We start from the raw sequence: 20,831 nt of genomic DNA, 5'->3' as shown, positions 1-20,831 counted from the left end.
CCAGTACTGAAACGAGAATCAGCAGAGGTAATGGTATATATAAGAGTATATCGTCGATATGAAAAGGGAGGTAAGAGATGAATCTCTACGACCGATAACAGAGAACCTATGAAATAGACCCCTTAGAAGGAGATCACTGCATTCAAATAGGCAATACTCTCCTCACATCCCTCTGACATTCACTGCACGCTGAGAGGAAAACCGGGCTCCAACTTGCTGCGGAGCGCATATCAACGTAGAATCTAGCACAAACTTACTTCACCACCTCCATCGGAGGCAAAGTTTGTAAAACTGAATTGTGGGTGTGGTGAGGGGTGTATTTATAGGCATTTTGAGGTTTGGGAAACTTTGCCCCTCCTGGTAGGAATGTATATCCCATACGTCACTAGCTCATGGACTCTTGCTAATTACATGAAAGAAAAAAATATATATTTTTTACCTCAAATTGTCCTAAGTTTTCACACCCCATTGTAAAGAACTTTAAGCAGTCAGTAAGCCTGTCCCGGGACCAGCAGGGAAACGTGCCTCATGCACATGTTTCCCTATTCAGTTTAAGGAAGTTAACTATGAAATCTCATGAGATCACAGTAAAAGTTCATGACCTCAGCACTGCTGATGCCGATTGGTTGCTGTTCCATTTCAACTGCAGCTGGACAGTAACTGAAGTATAACTTTTTACACAGAACTTACTCTGCTGAGCTGAGGAAGTTGTGAGGTAAAATATCTTCCTTTTTTACATAGAGATGCTCAGGTGATATTTTCCGGTCAGCTTTTTACAGTTATGCTGCGTCACTTTCAAGTGATTTAGCATATGAGTATTATGTCCCTTTAAGCAATTCTACTGTGTTTATTCGCCCTTTACATTTTATATGGCTAAGACAAACTCAAACACTCATACAAAAACAAAAAAAAAAAAAAAGATTCAGAATCAGTCAGTCATTTAAACTGTTAATCCAGAACTAGAGGCGTCTTCTAAATGAGTTATTTCACACAAACTAAATTCTTAACACAGATTCATAAGAACTCACTTTTCAGGCGACTGCTGTATTAAGGGGGATATGAGATGGAAACGAATGTATGCTGAAAGGAAAGAACAAATATTAGAAGAACGGTATGGGGTAGTTTCAGATCAGGCTGGTACTGGCCCAGGCAGTGGAAGGGTTTTGTTGTGCCCTGACCGCTTACCCTTTGGAATACGAAATTTGTTGTCTCTCTTGTACCACAAGCAGCCAAGCTCAGAGTCCGCTATTTTTACAGGATACTCTGTGTCCAAACAGTCCGAGCTCTTCAGAGTGAAGTCAGTGGCTGTGTGAGACAAATCTTGTTACTTTATTTCTAGGAGAGGATACAAACTTCCAAAAAACCAGTTAATTTCACTTACCTATGAATTGGTTTTCATTTGGGAGACGAAGCTCCGGGTTTAACTCAAAGTCACTAGCCCAGAGGTCTTTCCATTTTTCATCAATATCTATGAGTAGATGGGAAACAGGATTATATTGTAAAAAGTACAACAGAAAAAAAAAAAAAAAATGCAAAAATATTGGAAATGCTATAAAAGCTAAAGAACATCCCTCAACACCCACTGATGGTTCATTTATTCCCCGGCTTTTAAAAAAGGAACATTACATACTTTGATATGGTAATATAAAATGATAAATTGTATACATAAAAAAACTAAAAAAAACAACAACTCTGAAATATACTTTTATTAATTATTTTGTCCCCTTTTCCTGTAATTCCATTCTGAAATTGCTAGCTTTTAAGTTTCTGTTAGAAATGTGAACACTGTTATATTCCACACAGCCATTAGCTGTAAACTAGTAACCCGCTTATAAAACTCTCCCTAACTGAACACAGAAGAGAAGGTAACCTAAGTTACAACATGGCAGCTCTCATTGTTTTATAGACACTAAAACTTTAGACTAATTTTGTCAATATTTGAACAGATAATGAAACTTTAAAAAATACATCTACATGTTATTCTCAGAATAATCTTTGCTTTGAATACGTCATTTTATTTAGCATTTATTTTTTTAGTGTTTAATGTCCCTTTTAACATTTATTTTGTATGCAAAGATTCAGTAAAGAATTCGTTAATATTAAGCCCATATAATAAATGGCACTTCTCTCTAAGAATCTAAATTATACAGACCGCAGCATCTTCCATTTACCTTCCCTGCTGTACTGAGTTCCGAACCACTTCTCCTTCTGGTCACATCTCCCCTCGTTGGCCGGTGAGAGCAGAAGCAGATTGGCATTCTGGGGAGTCAGCCCTTTCAGAGCATCAGCAATGACCTATGAGATAAAAAAAAATTACTGCAACAGTAAGAACATAAAGCACCTTACATGACCCCACTTATTGCAACAGTTCTGCTTGATCCCTGCAGTCATTTACTAGCAAAATCAGTGTCATGGTGTTGCAGATGGAGATCGAAATCTCACCACCCACAAACTCCCAGCCAAAGAAGGTCACAGAGAACGAACATATTAGAGTTAGTGGCTGAATTTAGGGCTAGGACTAATATTTGGCCATTCACTGCAGATCTCTCCAGCAGTCAAGGGGTTAAAGGCACAACAATGCAGGGTTTGCTTACATCCACAGGACTGGAATATACATCCTTAAAGAAAACATCTCATTTTAATTTCAATAGATAATGTTACGGTACCAACAGGATACCAAGGGTTAATACCAGATGGAAGATGCCCTGAATGTGAGATCAGCAACTCACAACCCAGCTAATTCCCCCCTCAAACATGAGACCAGGCTCCACATTGAAGGTTAAAACAGATGCAGGTCTGACCCCAGATGGGGGGTTGAAAGAATATTGTACATTAGATAGAGGGAAAATGCCCTTTGACATGCCACAATAGAATTACATTACTTAAGCAGATAAACAAGTTAAACACAAGACACACTTGAGCCTTTCTTATCACTTGGGCGTCTGCTCTCTGGATGGGATTAAACAATGTGAATGTTCATCACTTAAACTTAATTACAGTACACAATAGCTGATGCCAGCAACCTTGTATTTAGAAAATAGCTTCTTAAAGCTGAACAAAGTTAACTCTTTCAGTACTGACAGAAGGGTCTGTCACAGATAATATCTAGCAAAACATTTACAGGGTTCCTCATTTGCTGACATAACTGGGATAAACTGTATGGGAAGTAGGCATGAAATGTAAGCAGGTGCAACCAATTACTCAAAAAGTCCTAATGTTCTATACAATATGTAAACGCACAATGTCTGTAAGCTACAGAATATGCATCTCATGTGCCCTAAACGCACAATGTCTGTAAGCTACAGAATATGCATCTAAATGTGAAGTAAATGCACAAATGTCCAAGTTACAGAATATGCATCTCATGTGCCGTAAACACACAATGTCTGTAAGCTACAGAATATGCATCTAATTTGAAGTAAATGCACAATGTCTGTAAGCTACAGAATATGCCATAAGAAAGTTTCTCGAAATCCAGGCCGTGTACCAGAACGTAGCGCTGTGGAACGTCATGTAGTGGCTGTTCTGTGGGAGGACAGCACAGGACGAGAAGCAGATAGGTCCGGCACTGGACACCACTGGTAAGTACCTCCCACTGACACCAATGAAAGTATATAGATATACAGGCAGAAAACCCCTTTATCCAAACTTCTTGGGGCTGGAAAAGTTATTGATTTCGGAATAGATTAGATTTTGGAATATTTGCATCTGTACAATGGGATAGTTTGGAAAGAAGATGGTACCACATGTAAATAATATCTTGTCATTTAGGCAATATTTACATGTCATTATACAGGCAACCTAAATGCAGTTTTATATAATTTTTAATAATTTTGTATACATAGTACCCAGGAAAGATCACTGTAGTTTTAAATAAATAGAGAGAATAGCATCTGCATTCTACAACACAATAACCAAACACGCAGGCAGAGAAATTTGTGACTAATTTTTGATAAATATCAATGGATAAGTTTGGATTTTAGAATTCTGGATTGGGGGATTTGTACCTGTAATATTCTTACCCCACTGCCTATAATACAAATAGATATAGAACCCGGGCCTTGGGGTCACTTGTGCTGAGAACCACTGCTGTAAGATACAGTAGTTACCTCTGGGTGGTACTCAAACAGCAGCTGATCGCCTGTTAGGAAGTCCTCCTTAGGAAATAGCTGCATGTTCTCACAGATATTCTCCACAAAGTCAATTGGGTCCGTCTAGAACAGAAAACACAAGTTTTATAAAAAAATATAATGTTTTCGAATAATTCAGTAACTATGAATAGGAAGACCACACTATAGGCCCCGAAGGTTGCCATTGGGTTAAGACAGCTAGTTTAGGACTCATAGGACACAGGAGCGGAGCTGCCAGTTCTAGTAGGTGGGCAATGGAACTGATGGCTACTGGGGGTTCTAACCAGCTTTAATGGACTTGCAGGCACATATGGGGACTGTGGAGGACACAGGTGGGTGGTAAATGTCTGATGAGACAAGCAGGGGGCTGAAACTATAAAAAGATACAGGAAAGGCAAACAGCAGTGGGGCATAATTATGTTTTTACAAGACTCTCTGATAATCACTTCTTTACATTATCTGCATCTGAACCTGCACATTTCACTACGCACTGCTCGAGCTCCCTGTTAAATGATAAATGGTCCTCGTTATATTGTAACTGGGGGAAATAGACTAGACTTCGCAAACACTGCCTAGCATGCTTTTATATTAGTTTATTCAATAAAAAGAGGAAGAAAATACATATACAGTATATGGTCTGCAGTGAATAAGTAGTCCTACCTGCTCCTGATAGTGAAACTCATTATCTTCAATTTTCTGTATTTCCCGGAAAATTCTACCAAAAAATAAAATTAGTAGAGTTTCAAATTCCATAGATTAAATCTTCATTTTATACAGCAGTTTTACCTCTCCTGTGGTCCAAGTTGCTGCAGCATCTTTAAATACTGGAACACGAGGTAAGCGACCTGCAGATGAGCACAAATTAAATGAAAATAGATCAGTTAACACTGGTTTGGTTAAATACTAGAGAGATTATACTGTAGGTTATTTATGTTAATCAGCAGAGCTTCTTCTTTAACCTCAGTGTTAGCTGCTTATATAGCAAGACGGTATCTGAAGTAAACGCTGTATCTGCATTGTGAACTCCATATAAACAAGTCACCTTTATATACAAGTTTGCAAATTTGTTTCACCGGAGAGCACTAGTGCAGCTGTTTACAGAAGGACTTCTCAAACTAAAGGACTTTAACCAATTAGACTTTATTGCACAAACCTCATAGAAATGATCATATCCGGCATCAGTCAGGGTGACGGAAACGCTGAACACAGAGTATGTTGTGTTTTGCTCAAAGCCGGTTTCACTGTTGCCTCCAAACAAAGCCAGAGCCCAGCACCTAAAGAGAAAGGGGGCAAGGGGTCAGCGGCATGTCACTGGTCAGCAGAGTTTTCTTATGAATTAAAACTAAATTACCTTTCAAGACGTTTTGTGGTCTTACCATATACTAGCAGTGTAATATGAAAGTCTTCTGTATATAGTAACACTTTGCTACAATTCCCCCCACCACTATCCTAATTGGAGGAGCCAACACGGACTAGTTACTTGAGTAGACCAGGCTTGGCACCGACATTTGGTTAACAAAACGTACATTGTTCTGCAGTTCTTTATCTTATCACCTCTGCTGAGGCCAATTAGGTTCATGGAGTCTAAGAATTTAAAAACTCACAAGTTACAGTGTTAAACTAAAGGGAAATGCTGCACAATAACTAAATTTTATTGTAGAGTTTGTACTCCATAAAATCATTTTATAAGCTGTAGGTGTTTAATGACCAAAGATCCAGTACCTGGACATAGACCTTCGGTTTTTTTCTCCCTACGGGCATTGATAGAGGTCACTCTTAGACCACTAGTATAAACTATTCTTCATGATATAGGGGTATTGAAAGGGTGAGGATTTCTCAGGGATCCTCTGATATATACAGATGTGATGTGGAAAAGTCCAAAAAACAAAACAAAAATATGTGAGCCTTGTTATTTTCAATGTGGCTTTAGGGCAGTGCAATATATAATGGATTATAATGCTAACTGAGCTACTACTGCAATATATAATTATTCTGGGGATAATATTTAGGTTATAGTAAAAATATGTGCACAACAGAAATATGTGCTATTATAAAAGGTCTATAGGGTATCATATAGTGGTAGATGAGAGACAACGGTGATCCGGCGTTCAAACAACCCTATCTGCTTCCGTCCGCTTAAACCGGAAGTGAAACCTGCTCGGCCGTGTGACCTGTTCCCCCGGAGTGTCGTAGCCTGTAGTGGAGAACCAATCCTCTGTGCAAATTAAAGAATACAAAAAGGCAGGCACTGCATACACAAGTTGATTGCTGAAACAAATCCAACATTTATTGGAACAAGTGGTAAAAAGATATATAGTAAATACCAATCCAAAGTGTGAAGGGTCCTTCAAAGACTCCCAGGCAGGTATGGTGTGGACATAGGTGATGAACTGACGCGTTTCGCGCCCCCTACAGGCGCTTACTCAGATCTATGCGTCAGATCACCACCTATGTCCACACCATACCTGCCTGGGAGTCTCTGAAGGACCCTTCACACTTTGGATTGGTATTTACTGTATATCTTTTTACCACTAGTTCCAATAAATGTTGGATTTGTTTCAGCAATCAACTTGTGTATGCAGTGCCTGCCTTTTTGTATTCTATCATATAGTGGTGTGTGTTGTATATATAATTATGCATAGTTACTGCCCACAGCCCCATGGGGCAGAACATTTACCCTGTTAAAAAAGGTACAAGCCACATAGAACCCCAGTCTAGCTAAGCAAGTTATTTTCTAATCTGTTTCTAAAGTCTGTCATATACAACTATAAGGTAAGCTGTATGAGTAGCAGTGTGCAGCTAAAGATACATCTAAAATCTAAGTCAATAATAAAGAACTTCAAAATTCCAAACATGCATAGCAAAAAAACAAAAAAAAAAAAATCAATGAGGGCATTTAGAGGTTGTGTCCTTGATAAGAGGAGTGTCTGATATTTGAACAAAACAAGTTATACAGAGGTGGTGTTATACGATATATGGGTTAGCCCCCACTGTCCAAATTCCCTCCAATGGCATGCAATGAAAAGTGAGGTGAAGATATAACAGTTTTCAGTTCAATGAGACTTTTGTAATATGGGATTTTAGGCTTACTCTGGAGGTTTTATTGACGTGTAAACAGTGCCCTCGTTAGTCCCTTGAGATTTCAGTGTGGTTGCTATATAAGCATACCTGAGCGACACCTTTTGCCCAAGATGGCCAGCATTGCGGTTCAAATCTTCTGTTTGCGTATAAACGGTTGTTGAGGCACGATCTTTACAGTTAGCTGCTAAGCAAGATGTCTCAATTATTTTTGTTGCTTTAATCCGTTTAATCTTCCCCTGATATAAACGGGTCTAGCTTCCATATCAGACATCTCGCTATTGCGTGGGGGGGGGGGGGGGCTCTAGCTGCTGTATCTTGGGATCCTAGAGTGAAGGCTGTGGCGCAGCTGTTTTGGCCTCTCGTTTTTCCCAGGGTATAGCCTCTGTGCACATTGTTGTATCCAGGAGGTCTGAAGCATTGTACAAATACATGAGTTCTCTATTTGTTACATACAGAGGTTGTATGCAAACATTTGAATCGTGATCTGATATCAGTCTAACAGCCAGATAATCTCTCTTTCCCCACAGCTGTGATATTGATTGGTGGCTGTGTAGCAGTTGTGTCGGCCGCTGTTTTATCCAAGATAGCTATTTTGGGCTTTGCTACCGCCATTGACAGGCCCGGCATTATGGGGAGTAGCATTCGGTCTGGTCCGGTAGCAGAAAGACTCAGCTCAGAGCGGTTAGTGATGTCCTCTGGTACCGTAAGCATAGCGGTCTCAAAGTCTCTATCAATCATTGCGGGGGTAGGAAGGTTCTCGCATAGCTGCCACTAGAAGGATTCGGGTGGCACTTTCTCTAGTAATTTTTGCAAGAGACATTCTAGTTTGAGATAGTGAGCATGAAGCATGGCCTCGTCCTGTCCAGATGCCGTTATTAGAGGCATGATTTAGCAGTTAGAGGCTCTTCAAAAAGGTGTAGTGAGTAGTTGTTATTTTGAAGCGTGCAGTCTAGGAGCAGCAAGCAACTCGGAAACCAGTGGGGGTACCCACCAGCACATTTTTTTATATTTGTTAAAAATCCCCTCCCGTTCGCCCTTTGTTTACTCGTACCCTCTCACACATGCATCCCTTAACCCTGAAACCTACTTCTTGCGCAGGAGTGAGAGAATGCTGCCCTTGCCCTCGTGTCCAATCAACCACGAGATGTAATGAAGCGGTTTCACCCTGAAAAAGTAACAAGGAAATAAAGACAAAGAGTGTATTGATAAATAAACTATGAACGTGATTGGATAGAGATGGGAGAGGAAATAGTATAGGAAGAACCTACTGGCAGCTCTATTACCTACAGCCAATACTCACTTGTAATACTTCTCCTGGGGAGGCAGTGCCCACGTTATTGTCAAAGCATGAACCTTCTTAATAGGGACAACTGAAAGAAAGTGAAAATGTGGTTTATAGGTGAAATCATTCTTTCACCATCTTTACTTTTTTTCATGTTTAGAACAAAACCATCTTAGGAGGCCATTTTAAGAGGCAACCAACGTACAATGGGAAAAGTTACAGTAGAGGCTGCCGCTTTACAGGGAAGCACAAGTAGCACAGAGAGATAGTCTCATTGTTGGTCACCCGACCTTGTATTCAAAAAGGGACAGTCTACTTTGTAAATTGTTATTGTTTAAAAAGATAGATAACCCCTTTATTACCCATTCCCCAGTTTTGCATAACCAACACTGTTATATAAATATACTTTTTACCTCTAATCGACCTTGTATCTAAGTATTTTTTATTTTTTTACAGACTTACATTTTAGCCAATCAGTGCTGACTCAAATAACTCCATGGGAGTGAGCACAATGTTATTTAATATGACACATGTGAACCAACACCCTCGAGCTGTGAATAAACTGCTCAAAAAAGCACTGAGATAGAGGCAGCCTTCAAGGGCTTAGAAATTAGCATATGAGCCTACTTGGTTTAGCTTTCAAAAAAAGAATACCAAGAGAACAAAGCAAATTTGATGATAAAAGTACATTGGAAAATTGTTTAATTTTGATTTGACTGTCCCTTTAATAGTTTAGCATTTACACTGCACAACAGCTCAGAAAGATCCACCTTCAGCTCAAGACCGAAAACTAACAACTTGTTGTACAAATGCCCTACAGTTATCCAAAACTACAAACACTATTGCATTATATATCTAAGAAGTACACAAAGCAGAAAAAAAAAAAACTTTTTTTTTGTTTTTTATTTTTAACAAACTATTTGTGAAAGAAAAACAATATAGTTACATACCATTATCTCGAAAACAACCACAAGTACATAAACATCCCATGGGCCCATTGCAAAAAACAGTGGCTATCTAGATTAGCATTGTTGTAGGTCCATGAATTTACACAACTCTTCTTATTCTGAATAATTATAAATTAAGGTCTTGCTCAAAATGGTATCAACGTTAGACTTCTTTTATACTGTTTCAATATGTTTTAAAACCCTTCAAGTCAATGAATATCACATAGGGTATATCACTGTTTAGTATGTTATGTATGTTCGGGGGATGTTGAACGCCCTAGGTAGCAGCGGAACTGGAGGATAAGGGTGGAGGGGAAAGGGTGGGATCTTTCAGGGAGAGTAGGTATTCTTCCAAAATAAAGCGAATATCATGGAAGTCGTCTAGCTTTCCGGTTTTAGTATAATGATATTGTTCTAAGTTTAGGGCTATAATAACTCTCTCCAGAACTGCACTGTTGGTAATGCGAGTTTTTTCCCAATTGCATGGGATATATCTTTTAGCCGTATTGATCATAATTGTCAAGAGTTTAAGTCTATATATACACACACACACAACGTATAGTGGGACGAACATTAAACATGAATGTCCATGGTGTATGAGGAATTGTGGAGCCCAAAACTGTCTTTATTTCCCTGCCAATGTCTAGCCACTATTGTTGTGCAAGTGGGCATGCCCACCATATGTGTGTGAATGTGCCTCTGTCCTCACATCCTCCTCCTCCATTTTTTCTAATTTGTCTGGAGTATAGTGCCATCTGCATAGCAGCTTGGTATTCATTTCAGCAACCTGTAGAGATGAGGTTGAGGAACTCATTTGTCTATAAATCGTGTCCCATGTCTTAAGTGGTAGATGATCATTCAATTCAGATTCCCATCTTGCAACATATGTTGGTGGTTGTGTAGTCTGGTGTGCAAGTAGTAGTTTGTAAGATATAGATAAAGTGCAGTTATGGGGCAGTGGTGCATAACACATGGATTTGAAAGGTGTCAGATCTAGAGATATTAATTCTATTTGGGTGTTTCTGGTGACCATGTGATATTTGGTGGTATGTTAGCCAGTTGTTGTGGTCGAGGTTTAGGATATCTAAGATCTCGTTTGGTTTTAAGTTTACCATTCTGTAAGACTCTATACTAGGGCATAGTTTGATGTATTGTTAGTGTGTACAGGGCATGCGTGTGGAATTGGATAAGGGATTTAATGTCCTGAGATAGTGGGGTCAAAGGAGATTGTAGAGAAGAGATTGATTTATGTGACCGTAAAATTTTATGCCATATATTAAATGTTTCTTGAACTGTAAGGGGGCCATTGGGTTGGGTAGAATTAGCATGGCCTTGATTGATTAGCGACCAGCATTGGCCCCCCCAATTGGATACCTCCACAGATTTGGTGCTCCTATTCTGCCATGTAACTTATTACGGTATAAGGTCTGGGTGGCAATTCTTGGTCTTTTAATGGCTCCATATAAAGGAGTTTTTGTAGCTGATATATTGTCTTGTCAGGGATGGAGACAGGGATTGTTTGAAGAAGATAGTATTTTTGGAAGGACAATCATTTTTATAGAATTAATCCTCCCTAGCCAGGATAAGGGTTTGTGTTTCCAGGAGGCCAGGGTAGATATGTGTTTTAAGAGGTTCGAAATTTAAAGGAATTATTTTATGCAGACAGGGGGCTATATAAACACCCAAATACTTGAGTGCTACTGATTGTTGTTTGAATTGATGCGTTATGAGGGGGTGTAGTTCGTGTTGCGGTGTTCCTATATTGATAAATTCCGATTTTGAGTAATTAATACAAAAAAATTACATCTCTCCAAATTCATGTAACGTTGACATAAGTGCGGGGACTGAAACTTCTAAATTTGTTAAGGTTAAGATGACATCATTCGCGTATAAAAAGGTTTTGTATTCTGTTTGATCTACAACTATACCTCCAATTTCTGGGTTGTGTCTAAAGTATGTGACCAGGACGTCTATTGCTAAGATAAATAAGGTAGGGGACAAGGGGCAGCCCTGCTGGGTTCCATTAGTAATTTTGAATGGTTCAGGTAAGGAGTCATTTAACTTAATTTTGGCCGTGGGGTCAATATATAAAGCAAAAATTTTATCAAGGAACTCAGTATTGAAGCCAAATCTTAGTAAAGTATGTTTAAGGAAGGACCAGTTCAGTCGGTCGAATGCTTTTTCAGCGTCCATAAAAAGGACTACTGAAGGGATGTGATGGGTGCTTGCAAATTCTATAAAGTTGATTATTTTAGTGGTGTTGTCCCTGGCCTCTCTGTTTGGGGTGAATCCTACTTGATTAAGATGGATTAGATCTGGGAGCACTCTATTTAAACGGGTGGCAAGGATTTTGGCATATAGCTTAACATCTACATTCAATAGTGAAATGGGACGGAAATTTGAAGGGATTGTAGCTGGTCTGCCGGGTTTCGGCAGAACCACAACGTGTGCTTCTAACATCGAGGGTGGGAATTTGGACCCTTGACTTCTCATTAAAAATTGTGGCCAGATGTGGAGTTAAACTGTCTTGAAAAACGTTATAATATTTCGTAGAGAACCCGTCTGGGCCCGGGCTTTTCACATTTTTCAGTGTTTGTATGGCCCTCTTAATTTCTGAGAAAGGAGAATTAAGTTGTTCTAATTGGGCATCTGTCAGCGTGGGTAGGGGGCAATTTCTGATATATTCGTCTAGTTTACTGTGAGAATGAGAGGAATCCGTAGTAGAGGATAGATTGTATAGGTCCGAATAATAGGAGTGGAATGCCTGAAGGATTTTGGGGGTAGTGTTTAGTGGTGGTTTGTTAGGGGGTTTCAATTCGTAAATGTGTGATATAAGTTTCTTCTTTTTTTAGAGCTCTTGCTAGGTATTTACCAGCTCTGTTATTCTCATAGTGAAAAAAGCTATTTGTTTCATGTGAGAGGTTATGGTATACCATTTGTAAGAAGTCATCTAAAGCTTGTCTGATTTTCTTTATTTCGAGCAGAATGCTCTCATCTAGTGGGAGATTTAGTGGTAAGATCGTCATACGCTGCTCTTTGAGTGCGCCTTGTTTGGGCTCTGAGTTTTATAAGTTCTCCTCTGAGCAAGCATTTGTGTGCCTCCCAAACCGCAAACTGATATTTGAAAGTACTCCTGCATAACTGTATTTAATTTATCAATTAGCTCTACTTTGTTGAGCAATGCATCGTCTAATTTCCATAGGAATGGTATGTTTGAGTGCTCTGCCAGGTGACATGTAGCGAAACTGCTGAGTAATCCGACCAGGCTGTAGGGGATATTAGGCATTTTTTTACCTGGGCAAAGCATTTTTGGTTAGTGAGAAAGTAATCAATCCTACTATATGACTTGTTGGGATGGGAATAGAACGTATAGTCCCTGGTGTTGGGGTGTTGAAATCTCCAGATGTCATATAGCTTATGAAGTTTAAGTTGTTTCCAGAATTATGTATGGAATGTCGTGTGATGTGTAAAGCGGGGGTTATTGTTGTCTAAATGTGGTCGAAAGTGTAGATTGAAGTCCCCACCTATATATATTGGGCCAGTTGAAATGTCTAGTATAGGGTTGAATAGTTTTGCAAAAAAGGGTTTTGGATTGCCGTTAGGGGCGTATATATTAATAAATGTAACCGGCCTTCCATACAAGAGTCCTACTAGTCCCAGAAAACAGCCTTCGTTATCCGTTTCCTTTTTAAGTAGTGTGAAAGGTATATTTCGTTTCAATAAAATACTAACACCGCATTTTTTAGAGGGGCCTGTACTATGAAAATGCTGTGTATATGTTTGTCCTAAGTATTTCGGTGTGCTTCCCTTTTTGAAATGGGTTTCCTGGAGATAAAGTAGGTCAACCTGTTTCTTTGAAATATCAGAGGGCTTTTGATCGTTTACACGGGGAATTGAGACCCTTGGCATTTTGGGACAGAAGAGAGTGAAAGATAATCTGGTTTTAACCTTACTCATCTGTATATTTTACTCATAACTGAATCACACTTTTAAATTTAAAACAGAGGCATTACTGTAGTACACGTGAATTAACAAAACAAAAAAACAACTAGTAAAAGTTCTGTTTCAGTGAATGTTTTTATGGCGCACAAAGCGCACAACTATACCCTCATACAAACAGCTAACCTGCTCAAAAAGCCAGCAGTGTATTCATGAGCAATGATAAAAATATATGCTTCTCTAACCAAGAGTTTGAATGAGGGTGCACAGGGCATATGTGCATATGCTCCATGCACGGCAAGTGTTAATCACTGAAACAATCAGTTTGCTAATACAAATGGTGTTTGGAGGCATGGAGGAAGGATGTCCAAAAGCCGTGAAAAACCATAATTTATGCAAGAACTTACCTGATAAATTCATTTATTTCATATTCGCAAGAGTCCATGAGCTAGTGACGTATTGGATATACAATCCTACCAGGAGGGGCAAAGTTTACCAAACCTCAAAATGCCTATAAATACACTCCTCATCACACCCACAATTCAGTTTAATGAATAGCCAAGTAGTGAGGTGATAGAAAAAGGAGTAAAAAGCATCAAAAAAAATGAACTGGAAATATAATTAAGCTTTATACAAAAAAAACACCACCATAAAAAAGGGTGGGTCTCATGGACTCTTGCCAATATGAAAGAAATTAATTTATCAGGTAAGTTCTTACATAAATTAGGTTTTCCTTCATGTAATTGGCAAGAGTCCATGAGCTAATGACGTATGGGATAGAAATACCCAAGATGTGGAACTCCACATAAGAGTCACTAGAGAGGGAGGGATAAAATAAAAACAGCCATTTTCCGCTGAAAAATTAAATCCACAACCAAAAGAATAAAGTTTCTTATAATTGAAAAGAAAAAAAAGCTTAAAACATAAGCAGAGGAATCAAACTGAAACAGCTGCCTGAAGAACTTTTCTACCAAAAACTGCTTCCGAAGAGGCAAATACATCAAAACGATAGAATTTAGTAAACGTATGCAAAGAAGACCAAGTCGCTGCTTTGCAAATCTGATCAACTGAAGTTTCATTTTTAAAAGCCCACGAAGTGGAGACTGATCTAGTAGAATGAGCTGTGATTCTCTGAGGCGGGGCCTGACCCGACTCCACATAAGCCTTATGAATCAAAACCTTTAACCAAGATGCCAAGGAAATGGCAGAAGCTTTCTGACCTTTACTAGAACCAGAAAAGACAACAAATAGACTAGAAGTCTTCCTGAAGTCTTTAGTAGCTTCAACATATTTAAAAGCTCTTACAACAAGAGAATGTAAAGATCTCTCCAAAGAATTCTTAAGATTAGGACACAAAGAGGGGACAACAATTTCCCTATTAATGTTGTTAGAATTCACAACTTTAGGTAAAAATTTAAATGAAGTCCGCAAAACTACATTATCTTGATGAAAAATCAGGAAAGGTGACTCACAAGAGCAGATAATTCAGAAACTCTTCTAGCAGAAGAGATAGCCAAAAGGAACAACCCTTTCCAAGAAAGAAGTATAATATCCAAAGAATGCATAGGCTCAAAAGGAGGACCCTGTAAAGCTCTCAGGACCAAATTAAGATTGCAAGGAGGAGAGATTTATTTAATGACAGGCTTGATACGGACCAAAGTCTGAACAAAACAGTGAATATCAGGAAGTTTACTACTCTTTCTGTGAAATAATACAGAAAGGAGCAGAGATTTGTCCCTTAAAGGAACTTGCAGACAAACCTTTATCCAAACCATCCTGAAGAAACTTTAAAGTTCTAGGAATTCTAAAAGAATGCCAGAAGAATTTATGAGAAGAACACCATGAAATATAAGTCTTCCAAACTCGATAATAAATCTTCCTAGAAACAGATTTATGAGCCTGTAACATAGTATCAATCACAGAGTCAGAGAAACCTCTATGACTAAGCGTTCTATTTCCATACCTTCAAATTTAATGATTTGAGATCCTGATGGAAAAACGGTCCTTGAGACAGAAGATCTGGTCTTAAAGGAAGTGGCCATGGTTGACAACTGGACATCCGGACAAGGTCCGCATACCAGAACCTGTGAGGCCATGCTGGTGCTACCAGAAACACAAACAAATGTTCCATGATGATCTTGGAGATCACTTTTGGAAGAAGAACTAGAGGCGTAAAGATATAAGCAGGTTGGTAAAACCAAGGAACTGCTAATGCATCCACTGACTCCGCCTCATAGAAAAAGGCAAAAGGCAAATAGGAAGTGGGGTTTAAATAATAAAATTAATTTGGCGCCAAGTATGACGCACAACGAAAAACTTTTGGCGCTAACATCTGGAAATGACGCAACCTTGTGCAAAGAAACCTGGCGTCAAGTAAGACGCCGGAAATTATGAATTTGCGTCACTGAACGTACCTTTGCTGCAAAAAAAAAAAAAAAAAAAAACTTGCGCCAAGAATGACGCAATAAATATCAGCATTTTGCGGCCTCGCAAGCCTGAATTTTGCCCAGGAAAATTAAGGAAAACAGTCAATTTTGAAGAAAAGACTATACCCCAGGTAAAAAAAATAACTCCCTAAATATGTTTTTCCCAATTTTAAAACTGATAGTCTGCAAAAGGAAATATACATAAACCTGACTCATGGCAAATACAAGTACAATACATATATTTAGAATGTTACATTAATACATAAAAGTGCCAAACCATAGCTGAGAGTGTCTTTAAGAAATAAAAACATACTTACCGAAAGACACCCATCCACATATAGGAGATAACTGTTTCAGTACTGGTTTGGCTATCAGTAGAGGTAATGGAATATGAGAGTATATCGTCGAACTGAAAAGGCAGGTAGGAGATGAATCTCTACGACCGATAAAAGAGAACCTATAAAAAGATTTCCTGCAAGGAAAACCATAGAATTCAATAGGTGATACTCCCTTTTCGTCCCTCTGACATTCACTGTACTCAGAGGAATCGGGCTTCAAAATGCCGAGAAGCGCATATCACAGAAGAAAATTAAGCACAAACTTACTTCACCACCTCCATAGGAGGCAAAGTTTGTAAAACTGAATTGTGGGTGTGGTGAGGGGTGTATTTATAGGCATTTTGAGGTTTGGGAAACTTTACCCCTCCTGGTAGGATTGTATATCCCATACGTCACTAACTCATGGACTCTTGCCAATTACATGAAATAAATTAGATTTATTCCTGGGTGGGCCTGAACATATATAGAAATTTTTATGGCAATGGTAATCATCCTGTTCACATAAAATATGTGATAGAAAGGAGAAGAGTCTATGTGATTCTGTTTAACTTCCTTTAGAAAAGGGACAAACTCTTTGTACAGAGACAAGATAGGGAAATTACAGTACAATGTAATTTATGTTTGTACGGTTATAGGGAGAGGCATTTCAGTTTTATATAACAGAATTTTTGCATTACACGTGTATCAGCAAATACTTATCTAGTAAGATACCACTATATCAGCAAAAGCTTATAATGTTCTGTTAAACACTGTGACTGCTCAGGGAGCTGGCTTTGGTTTATATTAGGTTGACGATGACAGAACTTGCTTGACAAAAAAGTTAAAGTTTTCATTACAAGCAATAAAATCGTATTGCAAAAAAGAAGTCGTGTGCATTTCAGTTTTAAGTCTTTTGTCCCTTTAAGCCTTTTTTAATCTGTGTGCAAGAAACTGTTTTAGATTTCTATCCCTTATTTATAAAAAATGCTCAAGACCACCCAGCATGTGATGTCATATATGGTCATTAATAATAAATCCTTGTTATAGAGGAGCCATGTTCCCCGTGTACCCAGCTGCCAAGACAGGATCACAAGAGCGAATGCTCACTATGTGCTCATTCATTAATAGCGCTTAAAAGGGCAGTAAATTCACCTGCATTATACCCAAACAGTAGTTTTGTTTTAAATAAACGACTGTTTGATAGCAGTTAGCTATTTAATCAACCTTGCTACGAACGTAGAATATGGGCACAACTGAGATACATAAAACCTCACAATTTTCTCTTGCGATTCAGACAGAACTTACAAATTATAAAAATAAATCCAATTTTTTTTATAAAATTTGCCTTGTTCTTTTGGTATTGTTGTAGAGTATACGTAGGTAGGGTTGTATGTGTCTGGATCATTACATGGCAGTAAAACACTGTGCTCTTGCAAATGTATAATATTGTTAAAAGTATTCTTGCCTCTCATGTGCCCACCTACCTGTTTTGTGACACAGGATACCAAGAGGACAAAGTACATTTTATAAAAGATGTAAAATGCAAAAAAAAAAAAGCTGCAGTGTCTGAATCATGATCAAAAAAATTGTGTGTCTATTAGCAAAAAAACAAACAAACAAAAAACAGAAAATAGCTCACACGCACCCTGCTCTTGTACAAATTCAGACAACTGACAGTGAGCTCTCACATATACATGATCAGTATCCAGCAAGAACAAATACGTAGTGTACCTACCTCGGTACAGTGCATGGAATTCAGGAGTATCAAATGGTTCGCTAAGGTGACTGAAGTCTGGTTTTTCTACTCCACTGCAAGAAAAAGAAAAAACTACATAGGTAGGGGTATAGGGCAGCAAGAGAATAAAATATACCACAAGAACAAGACTTCTAAATGTCAGATATCTGTAACTGATAGGCTGTTCTGTGCAATGTTAGTACTGATCCTCAGAGAATAAACAGCTACTTATGTTGCTCCTAATACATTTATAAGACAAAACTAACAAACAAAGCATTGACAAAAGGGGCACTTACTTATTAGGGACCTCTGCAAATATCTCCCTCACCCACTCTTCCAGGGCATCCAGCGTTTCTGCAGTACAAACACATTAAACAAGATTTAGTAAATATCTCTATTTTCTAGTTCTAAGAACAAAAATAATTTTCCCTCCTGTTCACCTTTAGACTGCACAGCCAGAGTCATGTAGTGCGCGGAGTAGAACGTCCTGTAGAATTCTTTCAGACGTGCGTGAATATCAATCCCTTGCTCCTTGGGGTCATTTTTCAAAGTCTGAGCATTTCCTGTTGAAGACAAATCATATTAGATACAGAGGGTGATGTGGACCTTACATGGAGAGTTGTGCATAAGACAGATGAGGCCTGGATCCTACCGCAAGTAACTTTATTGTTTCTATTAGGCAGTAAACTTACAAATGGAAAAAAAAAAATCTAACGTATATTTAGATCTCAAAGCGTATGTGAAATATATACACGTATAGTGAAAAGTAATTGCACAGCTGCCCTGTGAATGACCATGAATGTATTATGAAGGCTGTGACACACTGCAAGTGGGGCGGCGCGCAGCGTGTAGATGCGGATGTGCGCGCTCAGTGTGTCCTGCCTTTTCATCTCTGAGCACTCTGCTGCGTCAGGTCACGTAGCTGAGCGCTCAGAGATGAAATATTTAAACTTCAGAAGCGATGCGGTGCAAAGCTGCTGCTTCACCTCGCGCCGCATCGCTTGCAGTGTGTCACAGCCTTTAGTCTGTGCATTTACAGTTTACTGCTATAATGTCACTTCTATATACAGATAAAATGGGCTGATTAATACAGTGTTAGCACAAGCAGTAGTTGCAGATTTTGTGTTTGCTAAATGTCAGGATATCATAAGCAGAAAAGCCAGCGATATATATTGGCTTTGGCGTTACCATCAGAAATCACAGCAACCAGAATGAAACCACTGATGATGGTGGTGAAATAACGATAAATTGTGTCTTTAGACCCAACAACTGCTCACTCATACTTTTGCACCACTGTGTAGTTTTATGGATACTCACCCCAGAAAAACTTGCTCATTGGGTGACCAGGCTTAGCCAGGCTACCAAATAGCATTTCCTTGCGATTGGAGTCAGAAGGTTTGGCTAGCTGGTATTCTGTAACAAAGGGAAATGTATTGTACAGACATAGAGTACTGAGCAAATTGTCACGAATAAGAAAAATGCATCAGGCTGCAGGTGGATAAGTTCTCAGGCAGAGAACCTGCCCCACCCACAATAAGCATCTATCAGCAATATTTAAGATTGTGCAAGAGCCCTCTTGTGCGATTCCCCACCCCTCTGCTCTTGGCCAGATAAATCGAGCGAGAGTAAAGCCTGCCAATCACCCCAATAAAGGGTGGCAGGAACTGACTTCTTAAGTTTGCAGTTGCTGGCTCACAGCTTGATACATTTTCCCTAATGGTTAACTAATACTCATACCACTATCACACAGCTTCCACTTCTCTCTATTGATGGTGTCCCTGACCATGAGAGGCGATATAAAGAACTGGGCCCACCTGCAAGAGAAAGAATATTCATGGTTACTAGAGCTCTTTTTTTTTTTTTTTTTTTTTTAACAGAGTCCCCAACTTATGATTATTACTACACCACCATCTACCCTGAGAGATCTCTAGGGATGTGTATCTACAATGCGAGATTGTGCCAGATTTCAAAACAGAATTACACAGTCACACAATTGGTCTAATTCTCCAAATGGTAACTGTGGTAGAGCTAATCACTTTCACTGGTTCCTTCAAAAATTGTTAAAGATGGCATTTTGGCTGGTTCTTTCCATCTTTGTATTAACATCTCAATGTCACCGGTTCCCATTGGCTTCCCCCCCAAAGCAGAACATGCTGTGATCTGAGATGTCATTGCAGAAAATGCAGCATGTCCTGCAGAAAGAATGGGACTCATGTAGGAGCTGTTAGCACTTTCACTTTGCATCACATTAGACTGTTTATTTCAAACAGTTTTTCGCTCTGGCTGCATTGTGCAAGTTTTCCTTAAACACGTGCATCCCAGAGCAAAGTGCTATTTGAAAAAGAACAGTCAAATAAAAGCAGCAGTGACTGACTCTCGCAGCGATTTTTTTTTTTAACCTCGCTACAAGCCTCTTCCCAGTCTGCAAAAGCTGCGATTTCTGTATGGTAAGATGTTCTTCTGAGCAATGCACCTTTTTTGTACACTAACTACATTTACTTCCCTTGTGATGTTAGGCTAAGAGAAAAGATTTGTTTTTTTTAGACATTTTCAAAACGGATTTTTTGTTGTATTTCAACTGCTTTAACTCTCCTGTTTAATCACACTTGCAATTGAGTGGTGCTTTAGTGCAACTGCCTAATTTAAAATGTTACTTTTTATTTCAAAAATGACCTGACGAAATGTTTTCTCATATAAAAAAAATCTCATTGCAGAAAGTGAAGAGAAAAAGTTCTGCCTCTGGGTGGCTTCCTAATCGTTAGCACGTGTTTGAATGCTAAACACCATACTCTTGCTCTTTGTAGGACTATGCAATTACTAAATATTAACTCTCAGCATCTAAGTACTTCTTTTTCCACAATATACTGATTATTCTAATACAACCTACAGTTTAAGAAGTTGCATACAATGAACTGAGATACCATAGACCAGGGGGCTGGACAAACCCCAGGCAGCCACTGGCTCCTAACTTTTT

At 38.8% G+C, this 20,831-nt stretch overlaps 1 protein-coding gene across 1 annotated transcript in view; it reads right to left on the bottom strand.

Annotated features, from left to right (window-relative positions):
• The window catches only part of NRDC (nardilysin convertase), a 60,369-nt gene that overhangs the window by 32,341 nt on the left and 7,197 nt on the right, over positions 1–20,831 (bottom strand). The window contains 15 exon segments of the mRNA XM_053693483.1: positions 1,029–1,080; positions 1,186–1,305; positions 1,382–1,468; positions 2,172–2,295; positions 4,110–4,214; positions 4,791–4,845; positions 4,917–4,975; positions 5,284–5,404; positions 8,299–8,376; positions 8,512–8,581; positions 17,858–17,931; positions 18,154–18,211; positions 18,298–18,420; positions 19,175–19,270; positions 19,595–19,671. Coding sequence (XP_053549458.1) covers positions 1,029–1,080; positions 1,186–1,305; positions 1,382–1,468; positions 2,172–2,295; positions 4,110–4,214; positions 4,791–4,845; positions 4,917–4,975; positions 5,284–5,404; positions 8,299–8,376; positions 8,512–8,581; positions 17,858–17,931; positions 18,154–18,211; positions 18,298–18,420; positions 19,175–19,270; positions 19,595–19,671 — 1,299 coding nt within the window.

The sequence above is a fragment of the Bombina bombina genome, chromosome 10 (assembly GCF_027579735.1).
Source record: "Bombina bombina isolate aBomBom1 chromosome 10, aBomBom1.pri, whole genome shotgun sequence".
Lineage (NCBI taxonomy): Eukaryota > Metazoa > Chordata > Amphibia > Anura > Bombinatoridae > Bombina > Bombina bombina.
Note: the sequence above shows the minus strand (reverse complement) of the source record. Positions and strands in the feature narration are given on the sequence as shown.